The following is a 17,804-nucleotide window of genomic DNA, read 5'->3' as shown; positions in this document are numbered from 1 at the left end:
TATGCAGCTTTGAACTGATGGGTTTTGAGTTGAGATTTAAACTGGAGGAGAGAACCAATGTTTCTTATATCTGGGGGTAGAGTTCCATAGCCTGGGAGCAGAGCAGCTAAAAGCTCTGCTTCCCATGGTGCTGAGGCGGAAAGGAGGCACAGCAAGCTGGATAGAAAAAGAGGATCGAAGTGAGCAGCCAGAAGAGGTAGTGCTTAACAGATTAGAAATGTGAGGAGCAAGATTATGGACTTGAAGGTGAGCAGAACAAGTTTGTTTTTATCTGGAATTTCACTGGGAGCCAGTGAAACATTGGGGAAACATTGTTTAATCCACTGTGGACTGGCTGGCCATGGGATAAAAGTGGTGGCATCGAGCGACAGACTCCAGTGCACAGTGTAAGCTGGGCTGGGACGTGACGAACACAGTGGAGGAAAGAGACAGGGACAGGAGGCGTCTCCTCGTCTGCCTAGGAATAAACCTTTTCTGGTTATACCTGTACCATCTCGTACCCTGGGTTTCTGGTGCACCAGCTTTAGTGTCTACATAGGCAGCAGCAACAGAAGCAAGAGTTAGTTTTACTCTTCTTCCAGCATTTCACCGAGTGTCTCTAGTGTTAGTCAGGATAATATTATACGGTCTATAACTGAAAGACTCTGTGTTTCCTTATGGCCTGAAATTATTCCGTGTGGGTGTGGAGGGTAAAAAAAGGGTCCTGATAAACATGAGTTTGTGAAACCGGTAGAGGCCTCAGCAGGGCGTTGCTGCTCTTCCAGTAAACTGACCTGTTGTGACTGGTTTTCTTACTGGAAGTGATGAGTCACTTCAAACCAAACTGAAAGTGAGCCTTCAGGATGTGACGGAGCTCAGACGTCTCTGAGCTGCTACAGTGACAGGCCCAAGCTGTGCAGATCAACAGGAAGTAAAGAACAGCCACCGGCTCTGCGGCAAGGCTACGATGCCGCAGAGCTGCACCAGGAGCAACTTCCTCTGCGATCTGACGCAGAATGCTGAGCAAAAAGGAAAAACGTAACAAGCAGCGCTCCAAACTCAACTTTAATCTGCTCTGGAGAAGAGCTGAGGCAGGAGTATTTCTGAGGCAGAGAGACACAGACGCTGAGGTTTTCCTGCCTGAATGCACATTACTGGATAAGAGAAGCGCGGGGGGCAAGAAAAGTGCAGAAACAGTGAAATAGAAGTGACCCTGCATCTCACTCTCAACTGATTTTTTTTTTCATAATTTACTACAACACAGAGATGTTGTGATTAGGGTGCATGGACATGTCCTCCTTCATATGTCAATCACATGCATTTGCAAAATGATGCCTGATTTGTGTGTTTTGTGACCATATGATTCCAGCTAACATGACCTTTAGCTGTGTTCAAAATCATTCTAAAGATCCAAAAATTCTCAAAGGATATCACTAGAATTTAAAGAAACTGCCACCAAATATTCATAACATCAATACATATGCTGGTATTGATATTGGATCAATATTAGCCCAATACGGTCGATACTTGCTTTCTATCCTCTATGTTCCGTATGCAGCAAATAAAGTATTTTATTTAGGAAATGAATATGTAGTATGAAAAATGTCTGACCTTTTCTTATCGACTGTTACATCTTTATTATTTATAGCCTACAGCACATTAAAACAACTGAAGGTGACCCAAAGTGCTTTAGAGACAGACACTTTTATATCCCAGATGTCCAAAAAACATAGTTTGAAAACAAACGAAAAGCTAAAAAGTGTGTTCTGTTTTGTTTTAGTAACTGATTCCGGTGGAAAGTCAGAATAACAGTGATTTAGTGATCAGATACCTTTTATAGCTTAAAAGTAACACTATCAGTATTGGTATTGGCAAGAACAGCCCTGTGTTTACTTGACAATACAGTAAATACAGCGACAGTAAAATTTGCAGTGTCATAGAGCACTGCTAGTAGTAGTAGCAGTAGTAAAAAGCATGATAGAAATACTTTATGCAACACATTTTTGGTAACTCTTTTATGTCCCACTCATTTATGTGTTGTGCTAAAAGAGATATAAACTCAAGCTGAACTGTGGCTGAACTGTACTTTGATGCAATACAAACTTGTACCACAACATGGTGCAATGAGTCATCCATCTATTCTCTTCTGCTTGGTCAATTTGGGATTGCGGGAGGAGCTGGAGCCTATCTCAGTGGGCCTAAGGCGAGAGGCAGGTCACATCCCGGACAGGTCGCCAGTCTGTCGCACGGCACAAGGATTCGTTTTAACTTCTAATTAACCAGGTAAAAGAGTGCACTCTTGCGTCATGGGAAAAAAGCCAGGCCTCTTGAGGTCTGGCCCCTGGTGGTGAAATATTTACATTTGAATAATTACAGAAAATACCTTTAATGTACGCCCTCTTCAAAATAAATCTACACTAATCAGAGCGAACGAAAAACTAACAACGAAACGAAAACAAAATGTAATATACTGAAATTACAAATTAGGAAAAAAAACTGAAGCCTAAGTGACAGGGGAAATGCAGAGATTTGTGCTCTGTAAGATAACACAGAGCCATTGCCTTTAAATGTATGTGATCCTACTCACCCCTAAAGACCCATTTTGAGCCAGGAAAACCCGAGATCACCTACTGATTTCTTCTAAAGCCCCACTTCACCAGCCTCATTCATTTACATTCAAGTCCTCTGATTTTTCAGATCCACTGGTAAAGATCGCTTACATGTCCCAAGGTCACACCTCAAACAAAACGGTGACAGAGCTTTGGCAGGCACTGCTCCATGTTTGTGGAATCAGTTATTACCTGCTGTAAAAGGTGACCTCCATCTCTGCTTTGAAGTCAGGTCAGAATCCACCTTTACTCCCAGACCTCCCCAGCTCACTGCTGGGTGCTGGTGCTTGATAATTCTGTATTCTGTGTCCATTTTTACTTTTTCATGTAATGACATGAGTGTGTATATGAATGTGCATACTTCATACAACACTATGGTCCATGAAAGCTGTGTTTAAATGTGCTTTACACAAAACACAGAAAGTAAAATTCATCTTGCAGTCTATTATTTGAACAGGACACAGTTCCGTCACAGCTGCTGTGCTTGTCTTCAAGGCTATTTAAAAAGCTATTATAGAAAGTTGAAGTGAAACTTCCACAGTCTCTTCCAGCTAACTCAGGCAACAGCAGCACAAATGGCACACCCAGCTTTACGTTTCCCAGCTTTATGAAGCAGACGGTTGGCTGTCTGGGCACAGGGACAGGATCCTCAGTGTTATGGACATTTCCAACAGTAGTTTGCCTCTGACAACATCAGGAGAGAGGCCTAACCCAGCTAGAATGAGTGGTTATCTTACTGTACAGCATTTGGAGATAATAGCTTTACACGATGCCCGCTGGCATCAGTGCAACATGCTGTTCTTTACCCAGCATATGTCAATAAGGGAGTCATGTGGCTGTCAGGAGACGTTAAATAGATGTACAAGTGGCACTGAAGCGAGACACCATGATACATTTTCAGATTCAGACTCTCCTTAAGGTTGATAAAGAAACAGTTACAAAAACAATTTATACATCGACTGTATATCAAAGGTGACCACTATAGCCCCTTTTCCATTAGTTTCTACTCAAATAGACCTGCTCGGCCGGGGTTCCAAGGCGAACCAAGTAGGTACTGAAATGTGATGTCGTCAAACTGCAGGCCAACGATTGGCTAGTCTGTGCCGACACTCAATGAGTTAGGAGAGTGTCTCATTCACTGAAATCAAAAAGGAAATTTGTAATATAAAAAAAGCCCCAGAAAACACAGCAACAATGGAAATGGCTACAAAATGCAACGCCGTGGTCCCAGAGTCCGACAGAAAGTCAACTACTGAGCACCAGGCATATCGTCCACCTTTGTTGTAACATTCATGATGCATACTAATTCCATCAATCTAAATGTAAATGTTTGACAGAAAGCACTTATATAAAAAACAGCATAGATGTATGGGTGTGAATGGGCAAATGAGGGTCCTCAAGTAGAGTAGAAATGTGCTATATAAGAACAGGTCCATTTACCATTTTGGATGACATATTTTGCAGATTCAGTGTTAGAATTTTGTCCACCGCCATTCGGGTTTTTTGGAGCTAGACATGTCAAGGAGTGGAGTGTTAACTTACCAGCTAATGTTAACTTGGTTACACTGTTTGAACCAAACATTTTCAGTGGGAGAAACTTGTTCTTCCAAGTGACTCCAGGCTCAGCATTCTGCAGGTTTCCCCCAGTTTAAAAACGGTACAACTGCATAACGATCTAAACCAGCACCATTGCATAACAATGAGCAGATCAGATCAGTTTCATGCTCATTCATATGCAAATTGTCACAGCAGTTAATCAATGACCACGAGTACTACTCACTGAGAGTTGGAGAATGGCTGCAATCACAGCACTAAACAATACTGAAAGATGTCCTCTTAGATTCCCTCTTTGGCTCAAAGATTGTCATTCCCCTTTTTTTACTTAAGGAGGTCAAGAAGGCAGCTTATGTGAAAAGGTAACGGCCACCTCTGTGAATAGTACTCAGGGCCATTAACGGTCATGACAATTCATTGTTAAGCAATGGTGGTTATGCAAGTGTATTGTTAATAAAGTCAGACTAAATTAATCAACATTCTGGGATTTAGATAGCAGATGCTTACTATTTCTATTTAACTGACTAAAAGCTACAACGTCACTTGTCAAAACTAGAGTTTGTGTGTATGTGTGTGTGGATGGTCTGTCACTACAATTAACCACACAAAAAGACATTTTATTTGTCATTTACTGGCATTAATGGGATCAAAAGAATAAATAGAGAGGTTCAATTTAAAGAGTCAAATGAGCTGACAAACGTGAGGCCTTGAAACCTATATTTAAGCCCTGATAAAACCCAAATGAGTAAGTTCTAAAAACGAAAACTGTGAACACGTTCAAGTCAGACATTTTAATATTGGAGTCTATGGAAATTGACTTACTCTGAAAGTCTGCCTCAGGTGGACTTTAGAGAAACTGCAGGGTTTCTTTTAGTTTTCGTTATTGGTTTCATTTTTGCTCTTATTGCACATTTATGGAGGTATGAGGTGTGTCCACTGTAATCTCAATATCTGGATGAACTTCCCACCAATGTTCAAGCACTTTGGTTTGGCTTGCTTCGGTCATCCAGCTGTTCTTGGCCCCCTGCTGCCACAACTCTGGTCATACAGACATTGTTACATTGTTGTAATGCTGTTATTAAGAATGAATTCTGATTGGCTACTTTGCTACTGTGCACTACATTGTAACTTCTCAGACTGAAGCCGAGCCTCTGGTTGGTCCACTGAGTGTGAACAGAGGTGAGCTCACAAACAGTCCAGAGTCAGCATTGGTACCACAGCCGAACTGCTGACTGATTATCGGTTTGCTGTGTAACCACTGATCGATTAGTGTGATGGGCTACCTGTAGTAGTAGACGTCGCTCTTTCCGGCGCTCAGCCCGGACTTCCTGATCACTTCTTCTTTCTTCCAACCGGGCGGCAGAGCGGGACAGTCCGTCCTCTTTCTCTCCATCATAGCGCGTGTACCGATCCCACGGTTCAGGCTCCTGTCGGATTAATCGATCACTTGGTAAATCCCGGCGTGGACCCCCCAGACGCGCGGCGTGCTGGTGAAAAACCAGCGGAGCGACGTCACGGACGTTACGTTAACGGTGGCTCTCACACTCCCTCCGCCCTGCTTGTTTATGCTGCTTATTTTGGGTCGAACAGAAACAAACACAGTGTTCCGGTTCGGGCTGTTCCGGGTTAAACCGCCTCCAGGTCCGGGTTTACTTCAGTTTACCTCCTGAGAGAAGCAACGGCTCATCCGGGGATCCGATCTGATCTAAAGTGAACTGAACTGAACTGAACTGAACTGGACCAACGGCAGGCTGTGACGTCTGAGATATCACACACACACACACACACACACACACACCGCGATTAAACTCAGACGCGCACGCTCACACGCACAGACACACTCCCCCAGAGATCGTCTTGAGATCAGAACACTCACTCGGTGTTAGTTTAGGTGAAACAGACTCTATCAATCTATAGTCTGAGGTATGAATAAACCTGTAAACGTTTGCATAATAATAATAATAATAATAATAATAATAATAATAAATTATTGTTTTCAAAATAAAATTGAATATTATTTGAAAGTCATAATTTTTTTTTGCAAAAATAGATAAATAAATAAACAACCATGAACTGAATTCGTCATGGAAACATATAACCCAATATTTGCAAGGTCTGATCAACTTAATCGACCATGGCACTATGGGAGTACAATAGACTGCATATTAAAGATGGAGGTAGCCACTGATTTTTGATTCCACATTTTAGACTATAGACATTCACTCCCCAAAAATGAATCACAGACATCTGGAACTGTTTCATGGTCGAGCAGAGAGAGGGGCAGGCATGCAGTGAGTGTTAAAAACTATGAAAAGTGTCACTGCAAACACACTCTGTGCTTTTCAGACTTTACAGTTATCCCATCCTATCGCTCCGTTCTCTACTCTGTGTCCTCTGTCCTCTTTTTTTCTGTCATCTGGTTGGTCCACTAAGAGGCAAAAAAGTTGGTTATCTACCCTATCCACGTCTTTTGACACCAACCCCGATTGGTGCCAGAACACAATAATCAGATGATTTCTGATGAGTGGTATTTGGCAACAATTAGGGAGGAAGAACTCCTTTTAAGAGGAAAATACCTCTGCTTACACTTGTTTTTTGTCGTGTTGTTTTTTTGTTTGTTTTTTAATTTCCCAGATGGCCTTATATTTTCGTCTATGCGATAAGTTTGTGTCGACATGTTATGCTGGTGCTTTCTGGTGCCTGCAGTTTCAGGGGGAGTGATCCCTCTTTCTGTGTTATTCAACATCCCCACACCTCCTGGCTCACTGACGTCACAAACTCTGGGTTAAAGGGGCCTGCAGCAGAGACAGGAACCCCGGAAAAATACTTGGTCGTCCCAACATGGCTAACCTACAGTTCTCTCTGAGAAAGAAGTGAAAGCGGATTTTTTTGTAAAAACGGTTTTTTACAATGTAACTAAACCAGTAGTGATGAAAAGGAAGACGTGCCCTTCTGCTTATGAAGTTATCACAGGACAGAACAAACAGGGTGTTAAATATGCAGCCTTTTAGTATAAATTAATGGTGCCCCCCGAAATAAATACACAAATAAATAAATAAATAAATTGGTGAATTTCAACAAAATGGTTTTTTTAAACAAAAAATGAGCATGATGTTTTTAAAATGGTTATATGCTAGATGTACTTTAATTAGTCCAGTAAATTAACAACACATTAATAAGTTATCTGAAGGAATTAAGTCCTGCTACCAGTGATATTCGAAAGCTTTATTAGTTTATTATTATTTTTATTACTCTTGTTGTGTCGTGTTAATATTGTCTTTTCAACTCTTGTGTGTGTGTGTGTGTGTGGGGGGGGGGGGGGTGGTGGTGGGTAGATTATCACAATTATCTCAATTTAATAATTTAATCCCAACATTAAACTGTATATAATCCCCCCCCCCCCCCCCCCCCCCCCACACACACACACACACACACACACATTTCAGCTCTGTGTGGGAGTCTTGACCGCTGTTTTTCCAGTCTCAACAGTGTCTCCTCTCCTTTCCCTGCTCTCACTAACACCTCCTCAGACGCCGTGGCGCACTCAGAGACGGAAGAAGGGGAATAATAATAATTCCGGTGACACCAAATCATTATACTGTCGTCAGTGCAATAATTTCTTACAATTGAATTTTAGAAATAAAACAAGACAATTTTTCTCTCTTTTTTGGGGGCATTCACGTGGACTTGTTTTCATAACTCAACGGAGTTCATCTTTAAATTCGGCATATCTTACACACACAAACGATTATGCGTTCTAATATAATGTAAACTTTATTTGCTCTTTCACTCATGTATACCATGTTTCTGCATCACGATAAGCCACTGATGGCGGTAGTTAAACATATTAATCTGTCTGTAACAGACACCGAAACTTTCTTAAGATCATAACACACCTTAACTGTGTAAACCGTACTTATATATGAAGCATGTGTTTACCGATACTATGATTATTATTAATGACCAGATTCTTTTAACAGAGTTTGGTGGCAGCGTCTGCCGGGTACCGGAAGTGGCTTCGGCTAACTGTGAGCTAGCTTTACCCGGGATCCTTTGAATTTGCAAGCGTCAGTGTACGCAAAAGGGTTGGGCACGGAGTACAGTGAAAAGGAGGCATTTCGGAGTAGAAGTATGAGTGTTTTATATTTGTTTTATTTGATAAAGATTCAGGAAGTTTGAGGAAGTGCCTGGTTAAGATTTCCGTTAACACCCTAGCAGCGCTGCTAAGTTGAACTTTAACATCAGTGAGAAAACTTTTGCGACATTTGTGAGTACGTTGAGCCAGAAACATTTGTGTAGCACGTTATAAACTCTGTATAAACACTAAACTGTTGCTGTACGTATGGGGTTTAAATCTGCCATGTAACGGTCTGTTTAGTTTATTTTTTGTTCGATGTTTTTGGGGTTTTTTGCTGCATAGCTCAGAGCTCGGCTAAAGGCAAGCTAGCAAACAAACGCAGTCTAAAGAAAGCCCTTTACTGTCCCGTTTAAAGCGAAAACCGGCAAAGCTATCACTGACAACAACCTGACACATACTCCGCAAGGTGGTTAGCTTTCTAACGTCTCAAACAGCTGCTTTTGCACAGGTAGCTCCACGCCTACTTGTGGAAGGTTTAAATCACAGCTGGCATGGCTCTGATTGGGCATGTCAGCTGTGAATAAACAAATGCTGATAACAGTTTTAACACCTCTGTAAACATTTTAACCATTATTCCCTCGACGTTTAGCGATTTAAAATGTACTCTTCTTGTTTTTTGACAGCATGGAGTACAGCGGTCCATTGGGCCACTCTCTGTCACCAGAGTCCACGGTGACCTCCCTACTATCCAGTTCAGGTTACCTGAGGAGCAGCCTGCTGCCTCCTCAACACGACACCAGCTTCAGATACAAAGACAGAGTGGGTGGGATTACTTTCCACAGCAGGAATGGACAGAATGAAGAAATCTCCCTTTGTTATTTTATCTGTTTCTGGGTTCTGTTCTGGGTGTTATCAGGAGAGCTTCTCTCCTGACAAATGATGATGTTCTCTTTTTGATTGTGACAGAGTTTAAAATTGTTTCATTTTCCAGTAAAACATTGAGGAAAAACTGGTAAATTCAGAAAAAAATATGTGAATTTGTTTTAAAAGAAAAGAGTAAATTCATGTGAAGTTCATGAGGAAGTGTGTGAGAGGTGTATGAGAGATAACTCAAACATTTATGTGAGAGGGAAAACATTTTTAAAAAGTCTGAAATTTGTTGTTCTTTTCTTATCAAAAACTTTAGTGATGAGGATTTTAAAACAGGAAGCCTACACTACTGTCTGATTGCAGGAGTATGACTCGGCTTCGGCGGCTCTGGACGCTTACATCAAAGACTTTGAGAGGAGTCGTCAGAACCGCGACTCGTCGTTGACTGGAAAGCTGGTTCTGCCACAGAATCTACCCTCCACTCCGTGCAGGCACAGAGTGGGCACGCTCAGAAACAAAGATGGTAGGTCCTGCTGAGGGTCAGGTATCTTATAACGTTGATATATCTTGGTGCTTTTTATGTCTTCTGTGGTTTTATGTTATCTGAGTGATTCATCTACATTGCATTTTTCTCTTTTTGTTTCAGTTCTTAGGGAGCGTTTGACCGAGAGAGAGCTAGACTTCCTGAACCTCCCCGTGAGCCCCCTCCATCACCGCGTTAACTGGGACAGACACTCCATGACAACAGATGAACTGCTGTCCGTCCCTTTCGACGGCTCGATGCCCATCACCCACACCACCGCCTTCATCCAAGGTTTTTACACATTTCATACTCAACCTTTAAACTCTTAAACACGTGTTTGTACATTTTTTAGTTTTCTTTGATCTGTATGATGTCATTAAGAGTAGGGATCTGTGATTTCGTAGAGTCCAAGACTGAAAATGTGGAGCTGGAAGTAAATGCATCCCTCACCATTTTTCTCAGTCTGAAGTTTTTAAATGTGACAATCAAGAATCTGCTCTTATACCAGTTCATTAAAAACATCTACAATGTAGTCTTCATTCATGTCATTAAATCCACCACTTTTACCTAAAAACATCCTGGCATCTGCCTTTAAACGCATAACTTCTGCAGCTCAGACTCTATAATCAACATTAAATAATCCATAGATGATTCAGTAATAACAGAAGTGATGACTTTTGCCTCACTCCTCTCCTCTGCTGGTCCAGACCTCCTGTCCTGGCCTGCAGCCTCCCAGACCTGCCCCTCATCTACCTGTAGACTCCTCCACCATCACTCTCTTCCACCGACGACGTCCAGGAGCTCCAGGTTTGAACTGCTTCCTTTCTCGTTCAGATCGACCAGGCATATTTCCTGGTCGATCTGAGTTACAGGTTATTACTTTCCCCTCCTCCCTAGGTGCAGAGACAGGCCGAGGGCCGCCACTTTTAAACCAGGTGCTCACATCAGCAGTTTTAAGGTGACCCTCACTGTCTTTTCTGGATTATTCTGAGACTGTAGCAGTGTCATAAACACAGTTGCTTCCCCTTTTCAGAGATCAGAGCAGGCCCCGGTATCCTCGTCGCTCCACCTCCCTCACTGGTTCACCAGTAACAAGGCTGACTTGGACTGTTCGGGAATCACCAGTGTGCCCGACCTGAAGTACCCAGCATGGCTCCAGGGGTGTGACCTCAGCGAGCCGCCTGCACAGTCAGATCTGTGGGACGACCACGGTAGCTTCCTCGACTACATATGCACAAACCTTCCAAGATGTCATAGTATTTCATCATCATTTAACAGATTGTGATTATTAATGTTAAAGATAAATCTATTAATAGGTTATTCTTTATTATTTTATATTAAGCAGCCCATCAGTGTGTAGAGTCATAAATATGAGCTTTTAAAACTGATCTAGTGAGGGGAAATGTTGAATTTGATATTGGACTGGGTGGGTGGAGTCTATCCCAGGGAAGTAATTTCACCATTAAACTATGACTATTTTCTGTTTATTTGAAAGGGTCATATTTGTTTTTTCCAGACGTTCTCCCACCTGGATCTCCCAGAACCAGAGCTCCATCCTGGGTAGCAGACCTGGAGAAAGATGAAGATCCTGACCAGACACCTGCAGAGGTAAGAGAAGCAGCTGCAGCGCAACTGTCAGTTGTATGGTCCTGCTGCTCTCGTTGTTCATGAAGACTGTAGAGCTTCTGTGGAACTGTGCTTTCCTCTGGACTCTTTGTGTGTTAAAGAACGCCTTATGATGTGGTCAAGTGCTCTAAATAAACCACATTCTGTCACATGTGTGTCCCAAAGGCAGAAAAAGAGCTTCATCGGTCAGTTGATGAAGTAATAGGTTTTCTCTGTGTGTGCTTAGGTTGGCAGCCAGCAGGCGCTCAGAGACCTGAGGCTTCAGTTTGCTGAACAGATTTCTTTGCTCACTACAGAGAGGAAGAGCTCAGACGTTGTGATGAACATGTACCAAGGTAAAAACACAAGTCTTTGAGTATGTAATGTTAAAAATTCGAGGTGTAAACAAAATAGGTCCGGAATTGTTCTCTGTAAATCACCACAAACATAACTTTCCGATCTCTATTCGTGTGACTTTCAGAAAATATAAATTAAAGTTAAAGTACAGTTAAAGGTTTACTGCTTTGACGCACAAAAGAGACCCAGTGACCATCACAGAGGCAAATCAGGGTTCCTGCAGGTCATTAAAAAGTTTAAAATCATGTAAAGCAAAGAGTTAAAATGACTGGGCTTCTTTGCTTGGGCTGATGGATAGATGGACTAATAACAGACAATACTCAGCTCTGAAAAACAAACTAATCCTAGAGTCGACGAAAAAAATACATTACATTGGATTATTGCACTGTTGAATATTGTTTAGTCATTCTTTACTCATTGATTGCATATCACGGAAGGCCATAATCACAATGACATCACTAACTGGGTTTGGATTCTGTATTCTGAAGGTGTTATTGCTTCAGATGCCAACATATTGTCTTTAGAGCCTGAAGTCACCACATTTCAGATATCAGTGTATGAGTGCATCACACACACTGACGGAGATGGCTGCTAATTAGTGCCAAGTAACACCCAAATTCAATCCTTCACTCACCTTCACTAGACCCCAGTGTTCTTAGACAATCTGTTCATACAATTAACTGCACAGCAGCCATATTAGATGCTCCAAAAGGCTCCAGCAGCACAAACAGGGTTCAGATGTTCAGGTCAGAGAACTGTTGGGGACTGACTCAATTCTGGAACTTGGGACTAAACAGAGATCTAAAACTAGCAGCTGTACAGAACGTGGTCAAGAGGTACAAGAGAAGATCCTCTTGAACATGAGACTGGCCAAATTCAATTCATATAGTCTTATTTTCTTATTTTTCCCCTTTCAACCACACCTCCTATGACAACCTTTCACTCTTTTAAACTTTTCTCTTTTTTGTTGTTGTTTTTGTTCTTTGCTAAACTTGTTTCTGATGTGTGTTCCCACCTGTCAGACAACAGGATCGAGTCTCTGATCCAGAAGGCGGACCAGGTGTTAAACTCTCTGTCTCGGAGTTCTGGACAAGCAGAGAGTCCTGCAGATCCAGGTAAAACCGGGATTCATTCAAAGGAGCAGGAAGTCTTTTACACTGAATAACACTTATACCAAAGTTTTTGTTGTTGTTGTTTTTTAAAGCACAGCTGTGTCTGGTTCTCGTTGTGACTGTTTAAGCAGACTTTAACTTATTACCAACAAGCTGGAAATGAAGCAGGTATCCGATCAGTTCTTTGTTTCTGTTGTTGTCAGTGAGTCCTGTGAAAACTGAGGAGCTGCTGCACCATTCTCCCTCACACTGTCCTCTGTGAGTAAGACTCATTTACACTTCTGGTGTGTTATGATCTGCTGCAACTCCACGCAGACTCATATATGTGGTGGCATTTTAACCCTGCAGAGACTCAGCAACAGGAGGCTGCACAGAGGAGCTGACTGACAGGGGAGCAGAGGTAGGTTTACTGTCATGTTCTACAATGTCAGCTAATTGTGTGATTTTCATTTATTCTCGTCTCCTGAGTGATGCCCAGATGTGAAACACATTAACCTTTCAGGTCAGTGGACAAGGCCTCCTACTGCAGTGAGCCTGTTTGACTCACTACAGTAGTTTTTCTTTGTATTCACATTAGACTGGTTGAATTTAAAGGCTTTTTAGGCAATATTAGTTTTTTCTTTTTAAACACAATAATTTACCTATTAAATATACGTTTAGCACTGGGGGTCTTATAAAGTAAATTCTGAATTTCTGTTTTGGATGGGTTGTAAATATTTTTCGTCACATAACTATGAGAACTTATTCATATTCCATCATTGGCACAATTTGTGTCTCTAAATATGTGATTTTTTTCTACCAAATGAAACTGTAATATTTCAAAAGTTGTGGCCCTTCTCATGTAAAAAGTAGTTGTGTTGATTGCTTCGGTTTTATTGTAATAACTTGAGCTAACTTGTGTAATTTTGTAATAAACAAGTATCACATAATCTGTATACAGTATTAGCTTGTGCTCATTGTGTCCCACTGTTATTCAGTTGATTCGCTGGTGTGATCATACATGTGTTGCAGAATGTTTGTGATAGCCTATTGGGTTTTTACAAACCAGATCAGCCCAGTTGTCAGGTTTTTTTTTTCCTAAGGCTGAACAAATGAGTGCTAGTCAACTCAGTTGAAGGCCTTCTCTACATCTACTGGCAAAACAGTTGTTTCTGAAGCTAGTGTTGTTTGTAATATCCCCCTTTTGTTTGTGCTCTCCCAGGATTTGAGTCATGAAAACAGCATCTGGAAGCAGCCTGGTCCGGTGGAGGCTCTGAAACAGATGCTGTTCAGACTGCAGGCTGTGGAGGCGGAGCTTCAGCGACAACAGCAGCCACCAGCAGCTCTGACTCTCTCAGAGTGGCTGCTGACATCAGCAACACAGGTACAAGGAGCCAGGCTGGCTTGATACAGATCTTTAGAAAAAGTGGATAATAAAATGCTAATCTGTGTCTGAGTTTAACGTTTAAGGAAACAAGATTTAAATTATTAAGAGTCTGTTTGTGTTGCAGTGGTCTGTTGGTAACGCAGAGCTGCAGGAGCTGCAAGAGCTTCAGAGTTTTCCTGGTAGACCATCACTAGAGAGGTAACTGACTCCGATCAAGTTATTTATCCCTTTAGAAAGAATGTGGAGACTGGACTGATAACCTGTGCTTACAGTTTAAAGACAACTGTATCAAAGACACCACTTTTGCTTCAGGCAAAAATTAAAAGCATTATTTTACTCAAAACGTCACTAGAAACTATGTCAAGAAATCAAATGCCATCCTGTCTTGTAAGGCAAAGGGGGGTCCACACAGGAAACAACTAGCAATGATGTGGCAGCCAGCAACTAGAAACTCAGTGACATTTAGTAACTCATAGTGAGTATGGGCCGAATAACCACTGGTGATGCAAAGCAATACTACTACTACTGATGATGATGATGATGATGATGATGATGATGATAATAATAATAAATTAAAATGTATTTTTGAAAACTCCAAGATAAGTCCTTTTGTTCTACTTTCAGATTTTAGATAAAAGACAGTCAGCTTCTGGGTGTGAATCCTGCGTTTTTCCGATGGCCAGCAGGGGGCAACATCTATGGCTGTTGAAACAAGTCAGAGTCTGTAGAAGTCTATGAGAAAGTGACCCAACATCTTACTTGACCTGTTACCTTAAGCTGGGCAAACACTGTGGGATTTTGCGTTATTCAGCTCCTGCTCAAACTGCACGACTGACTCGCAGGGGTTAGAAGTTCGTAGGTCACGTTGCAGGGTCTCTATGCTCTATGCTCTGATGCGACCTGAGTGCTTACACTGTGCGTCCATAATATGAAGGTTATAACAGAAAATCTGTCGCTCACTCTCCCTCTCTGTCTTTCACTCACACAGACACGCACACCACCACCGTCAACTTTGCTAAATTGCTAATGAAAAACATTGATAAGGCAGCTGGGATTGATCAGCAATGTCCATCCAATTATTTTCACGGTTGTTGTGGTCGTGATAATTTTGTGAGGCCACATCGAAAAGGCTCGGATGAGCTTTCCAAAGTTCTACAAGTTGTGCCTCCATCGCTTGTGTCCAGATCACACGCTGCACTGCTGTGCTACTCAGTCTTTTCACTTTCATTTCTGTGTTTGTGCGTGCGCAGTGTGAGAGGCTGCGGTGACACCCTCACGACGGCCGACAGGATTTCAAACAGGTTTGATTTTCTTACGACCAAGCGATTGATTATTTGGGAGCTGGTCGTGAGGTGTTAATCGCTTCTGTTACCCCACGTATACTACGCGATGCACGACACACGATGAAGGCGAAACTCGGGCCGATCCCCAAAACGGTTGCACGACTGAAAAATCGGCTCAAAATGAGCCAAAAATCGCACCGTGTCTGCCCAGCATTAGTAAACACTTTCACGATGAGTTTATGGTCTCTGTTGCTAGTTTAAAGTCTTACTGAGTCAAATGTGATTATTAGGGCTGTGTGATATGACCAAAATCTCATATCCCGATATAAGACATCTATCATTCCGATAACGATATAAATCACAAAAATGTAACATTTTCTGTAAATTCTGTGAATCTCGGGCAGCTCGACTTGCATGAAGTGTTTTCAGCTGGGCGTCATGTACCTGGAGTTATGACTTTTAGCCGATGCATGAATTTATACATTTTTAGACATAAGTTGTAACGGCCGCGTTTTCTTTGTGAGTATTTATTACACGGCGTGCTGCGGGGAAAAGCCTGTTCTAACGTTTGAGTCTAAGGTTTATTTTTTAGCACCTGGCGGCTCTTTTTTGCTTCTCATCCGTAAACACTCCATACTCTTTCACGGGATTTAGTTTATTTTGAAAAGTCTCAACAGGATCTTGAGCTTTATTGTGGAAAGGTTAATATGCAAAACAAACAAGCGGATGGCGGAGCCACGCCATTGTTTTACCGTCGTGGTTGCTAACGACAACGTGTAAAAACAGTCGCTTGTCCGTCCGTAGTGTGGTTATATTAAATATAAGGGAAAGAGAGAACTTTAACAAATTAATATAACCACTACAATGACCATCAAAACGATGAAAAAATATTGCCGTAAACATTATATTTTTCCGCAATATGAAACGATAGACGTTTTTATATCGTCACCCGATATATATCGTTATATCGAACAGCCCTAGTGATTATTACATTTGAAGTAAAAGAAGGATCATAAAACAGGATGTAAGTTAGTGACTGACAAGTCATCCGGTGTCCTTCAGAGCCCTCAGTTCTCATGTTGGCATTCAGAAAGCTGAGGTGGTGGTGGCTCACAGTCCCGAGAAACAGAGTCCTCATCCATGGAGAACACACCTGCACTTTCATTCCCATAGGGTCTCCTCTTCCTCATCCTCACCCTCTTCTTCTAAGCCCAATAGTTCAAAAACAAGATTTCAAAAACTTGGGTGACATTAAACGCATCTTCATCCACCACCACAGTATGTACATCAGTTTGACTCCAGTTTAGGGTGAGTAAAGCATGCATGTTTTTCCTCCTCAGAGCTCTGCATCATCTGAACCGCCTGAAGATGCTGGTGGAAGAACCCAGACAGAAACACAGAGCGACAGAGGAAGAGAAGGACGACGACGAGGGGCGCTACTCGTCCTCATCTGTCGACAGACTGGTCTGTTCTCAGCAGGAACCCTCCAGAAACTGAACATTCAAAGGAAGCTCGCTGTGCCAAAAGCCTCAATAGTATCTGCACTGTGTTTGTGTATTTTTTTTATAAGAAAGTGCAATTTTTTAAACACTAATACAACTCAGTTTAAACTATACCCTAAACCTTTAGAGTCAGGAAGTTTCCTGGACTGTTCTCTTTCTCAGACTCTGAGGAAGAGTCAGAACACAGCGATAATTTAAAAGAAGAGAAGAAAACGTGAAGGACAGACTCCGAGACGAGAAAAACATGCCACATCTTTTATATTTTGAATGTGTCTCAGGGGTTTGTGAATGCAACAGTATGGATGGATGGGCTTGATGCTTGTTGGTGCACAGACCGTTTTGTATTGATGGGTTTCATTCTGTTTGTAGACAGACTGTTGGTGCCATAAAGATTTACACACACTCATTCCTGTTGAAAATGAAGAGGTTACCGGGCAGTGTTCAGCCAGAGGGAAGAAAGATCATCAGTGCTGTTGTCAGTGATAGCTTTTCAGTTCCTTGCAGGTAAAACTACAATAAATTGCTTTTGCTGTAGAAAAGATGTACACGTGGAAGCACAACGTGTACTACTGTGACAATCCAGTCCGATTTTCTGAAGACTCAAGACTCGTGGATTGAAAATTGAAGTATTGAGCCATGGGTTGGGGGGACCAGGGTGTTCAGATGTCTATCTTTATCTGGGACTGCACAGCATTTTTTATCAGGGAACGTTAAAAGTCACCAAAATTAACAACCTTTGCTGATTTTGTCGAATATCATAGAAACTAACAAAAAAAGAAGCAGAAAGATTTGAAGAAATGTTTTTTGTCTCTTTTGCTTGAGTTGTTGTTTTTTTGTTGGTTTTTTTTTTGCAGAGGGAGGAAAAAGTTTGTGACACGGTAAATGTGTGTCGTAACTGAATAAAAATTACAATTGTCAGATATGGCTTTTTTTTTAAAAAGGATGCCAATTTGTAGCTCCACCCAA

The 17,804-nt window shown here is 41.7% G+C and overlaps 2 protein-coding genes across 8 annotated transcripts in view; one reads left to right on the top strand and one right to left on the bottom strand.

Moving 5' to 3' along the window:
* mbd2 (methyl-CpG binding domain protein 2) overlaps positions 1-5,936 on the bottom strand; it is a 29,651-nt gene extending 23,715 nt beyond the window's left edge. Inside the window, exon 1 of one of the 2 annotated variants that reach the window (XM_086300042.1) lies at positions 5,426-5,936. In XM_086300042.1, the coding sequence (XP_086156168.1) occupies positions 5,426-5,538 (113 nt within the window). In that variant the 5' untranslated portion in view covers positions 5,539-5,936. The remainder of the gene's footprint in view (positions 1-5,425) is intronic. The other variant, XM_086300041.1, reaches the window with a different exon arrangement.
* A 1,779-nt stretch (positions 5,937-7,715) lies between these two features.
* On the top strand, positions 7,716-17,756 carry lg7h18orf54 (linkage group 7 C18orf54 homolog). 6 transcript variants are annotated; one of them, XR_015130331.1, is made up of 16 exons: positions 7,716-8,728; positions 8,904-9,039; positions 9,454-9,613; positions 9,737-9,904; positions 10,321-10,420; positions 10,511-10,571; positions 10,647-10,824; positions 11,130-11,221; positions 11,466-11,574; positions 12,598-12,690; positions 12,891-12,945; positions 13,036-13,087; positions 13,889-14,050; positions 14,178-14,251; positions 14,678-14,767; positions 16,677-16,806. XR_015130331.1 is itself a non-coding variant. In XM_086300039.1 (15 exons), exons 2-15 carry the CDS (start codon positions 8,905-8,907, stop codon positions 16,831-16,833), a joined length of 1,596 nt encoding a protein of 531 aa, XP_086156165.1. In that variant the 5' UTR covers positions 7,718-8,409; position 8,904; the 3' UTR covers positions 16,834-17,756. The 6 variants fall into 6 exon arrangements, 5 of the variants coding, with proteins under 5 accessions (XP_086156165.1, XP_086156164.1, XP_086156163.1 ...); XM_086300039.1 differs by lacking the exon at positions 14,678-14,767 and having other exon boundaries at positions 7,718-8,409; positions 16,677-17,756; XM_086300038.1 differs by lacking the exon at positions 14,678-14,767 and having other exon boundaries at positions 7,718-8,413; positions 16,677-17,756.
* The last annotated feature ends 48 nt before the right edge of the window (positions 17,757-17,804 follow it).

This window comes from Aulonocara sp. 'chitande type north' Nkhata Bay, linkage group LG7 (genome assembly GCF_057382095.1).
Source record: "Aulonocara sp. 'chitande type north' Nkhata Bay isolate Kocher_YH1m ecotype deep benthic linkage group LG7, A_spYH_male_GT1.1, whole genome shotgun sequence".
In the NCBI taxonomy this organism is placed as follows: domain Eukaryota; kingdom Metazoa; phylum Chordata; class Actinopteri; order Cichliformes; family Cichlidae; genus Aulonocara; species Aulonocara sp. 'chitande type north' Nkhata Bay.
The sequence above is the reverse complement of the archived record's forward strand: the minus strand, read 5'-3'. Positions and strand labels throughout refer to the sequence as shown.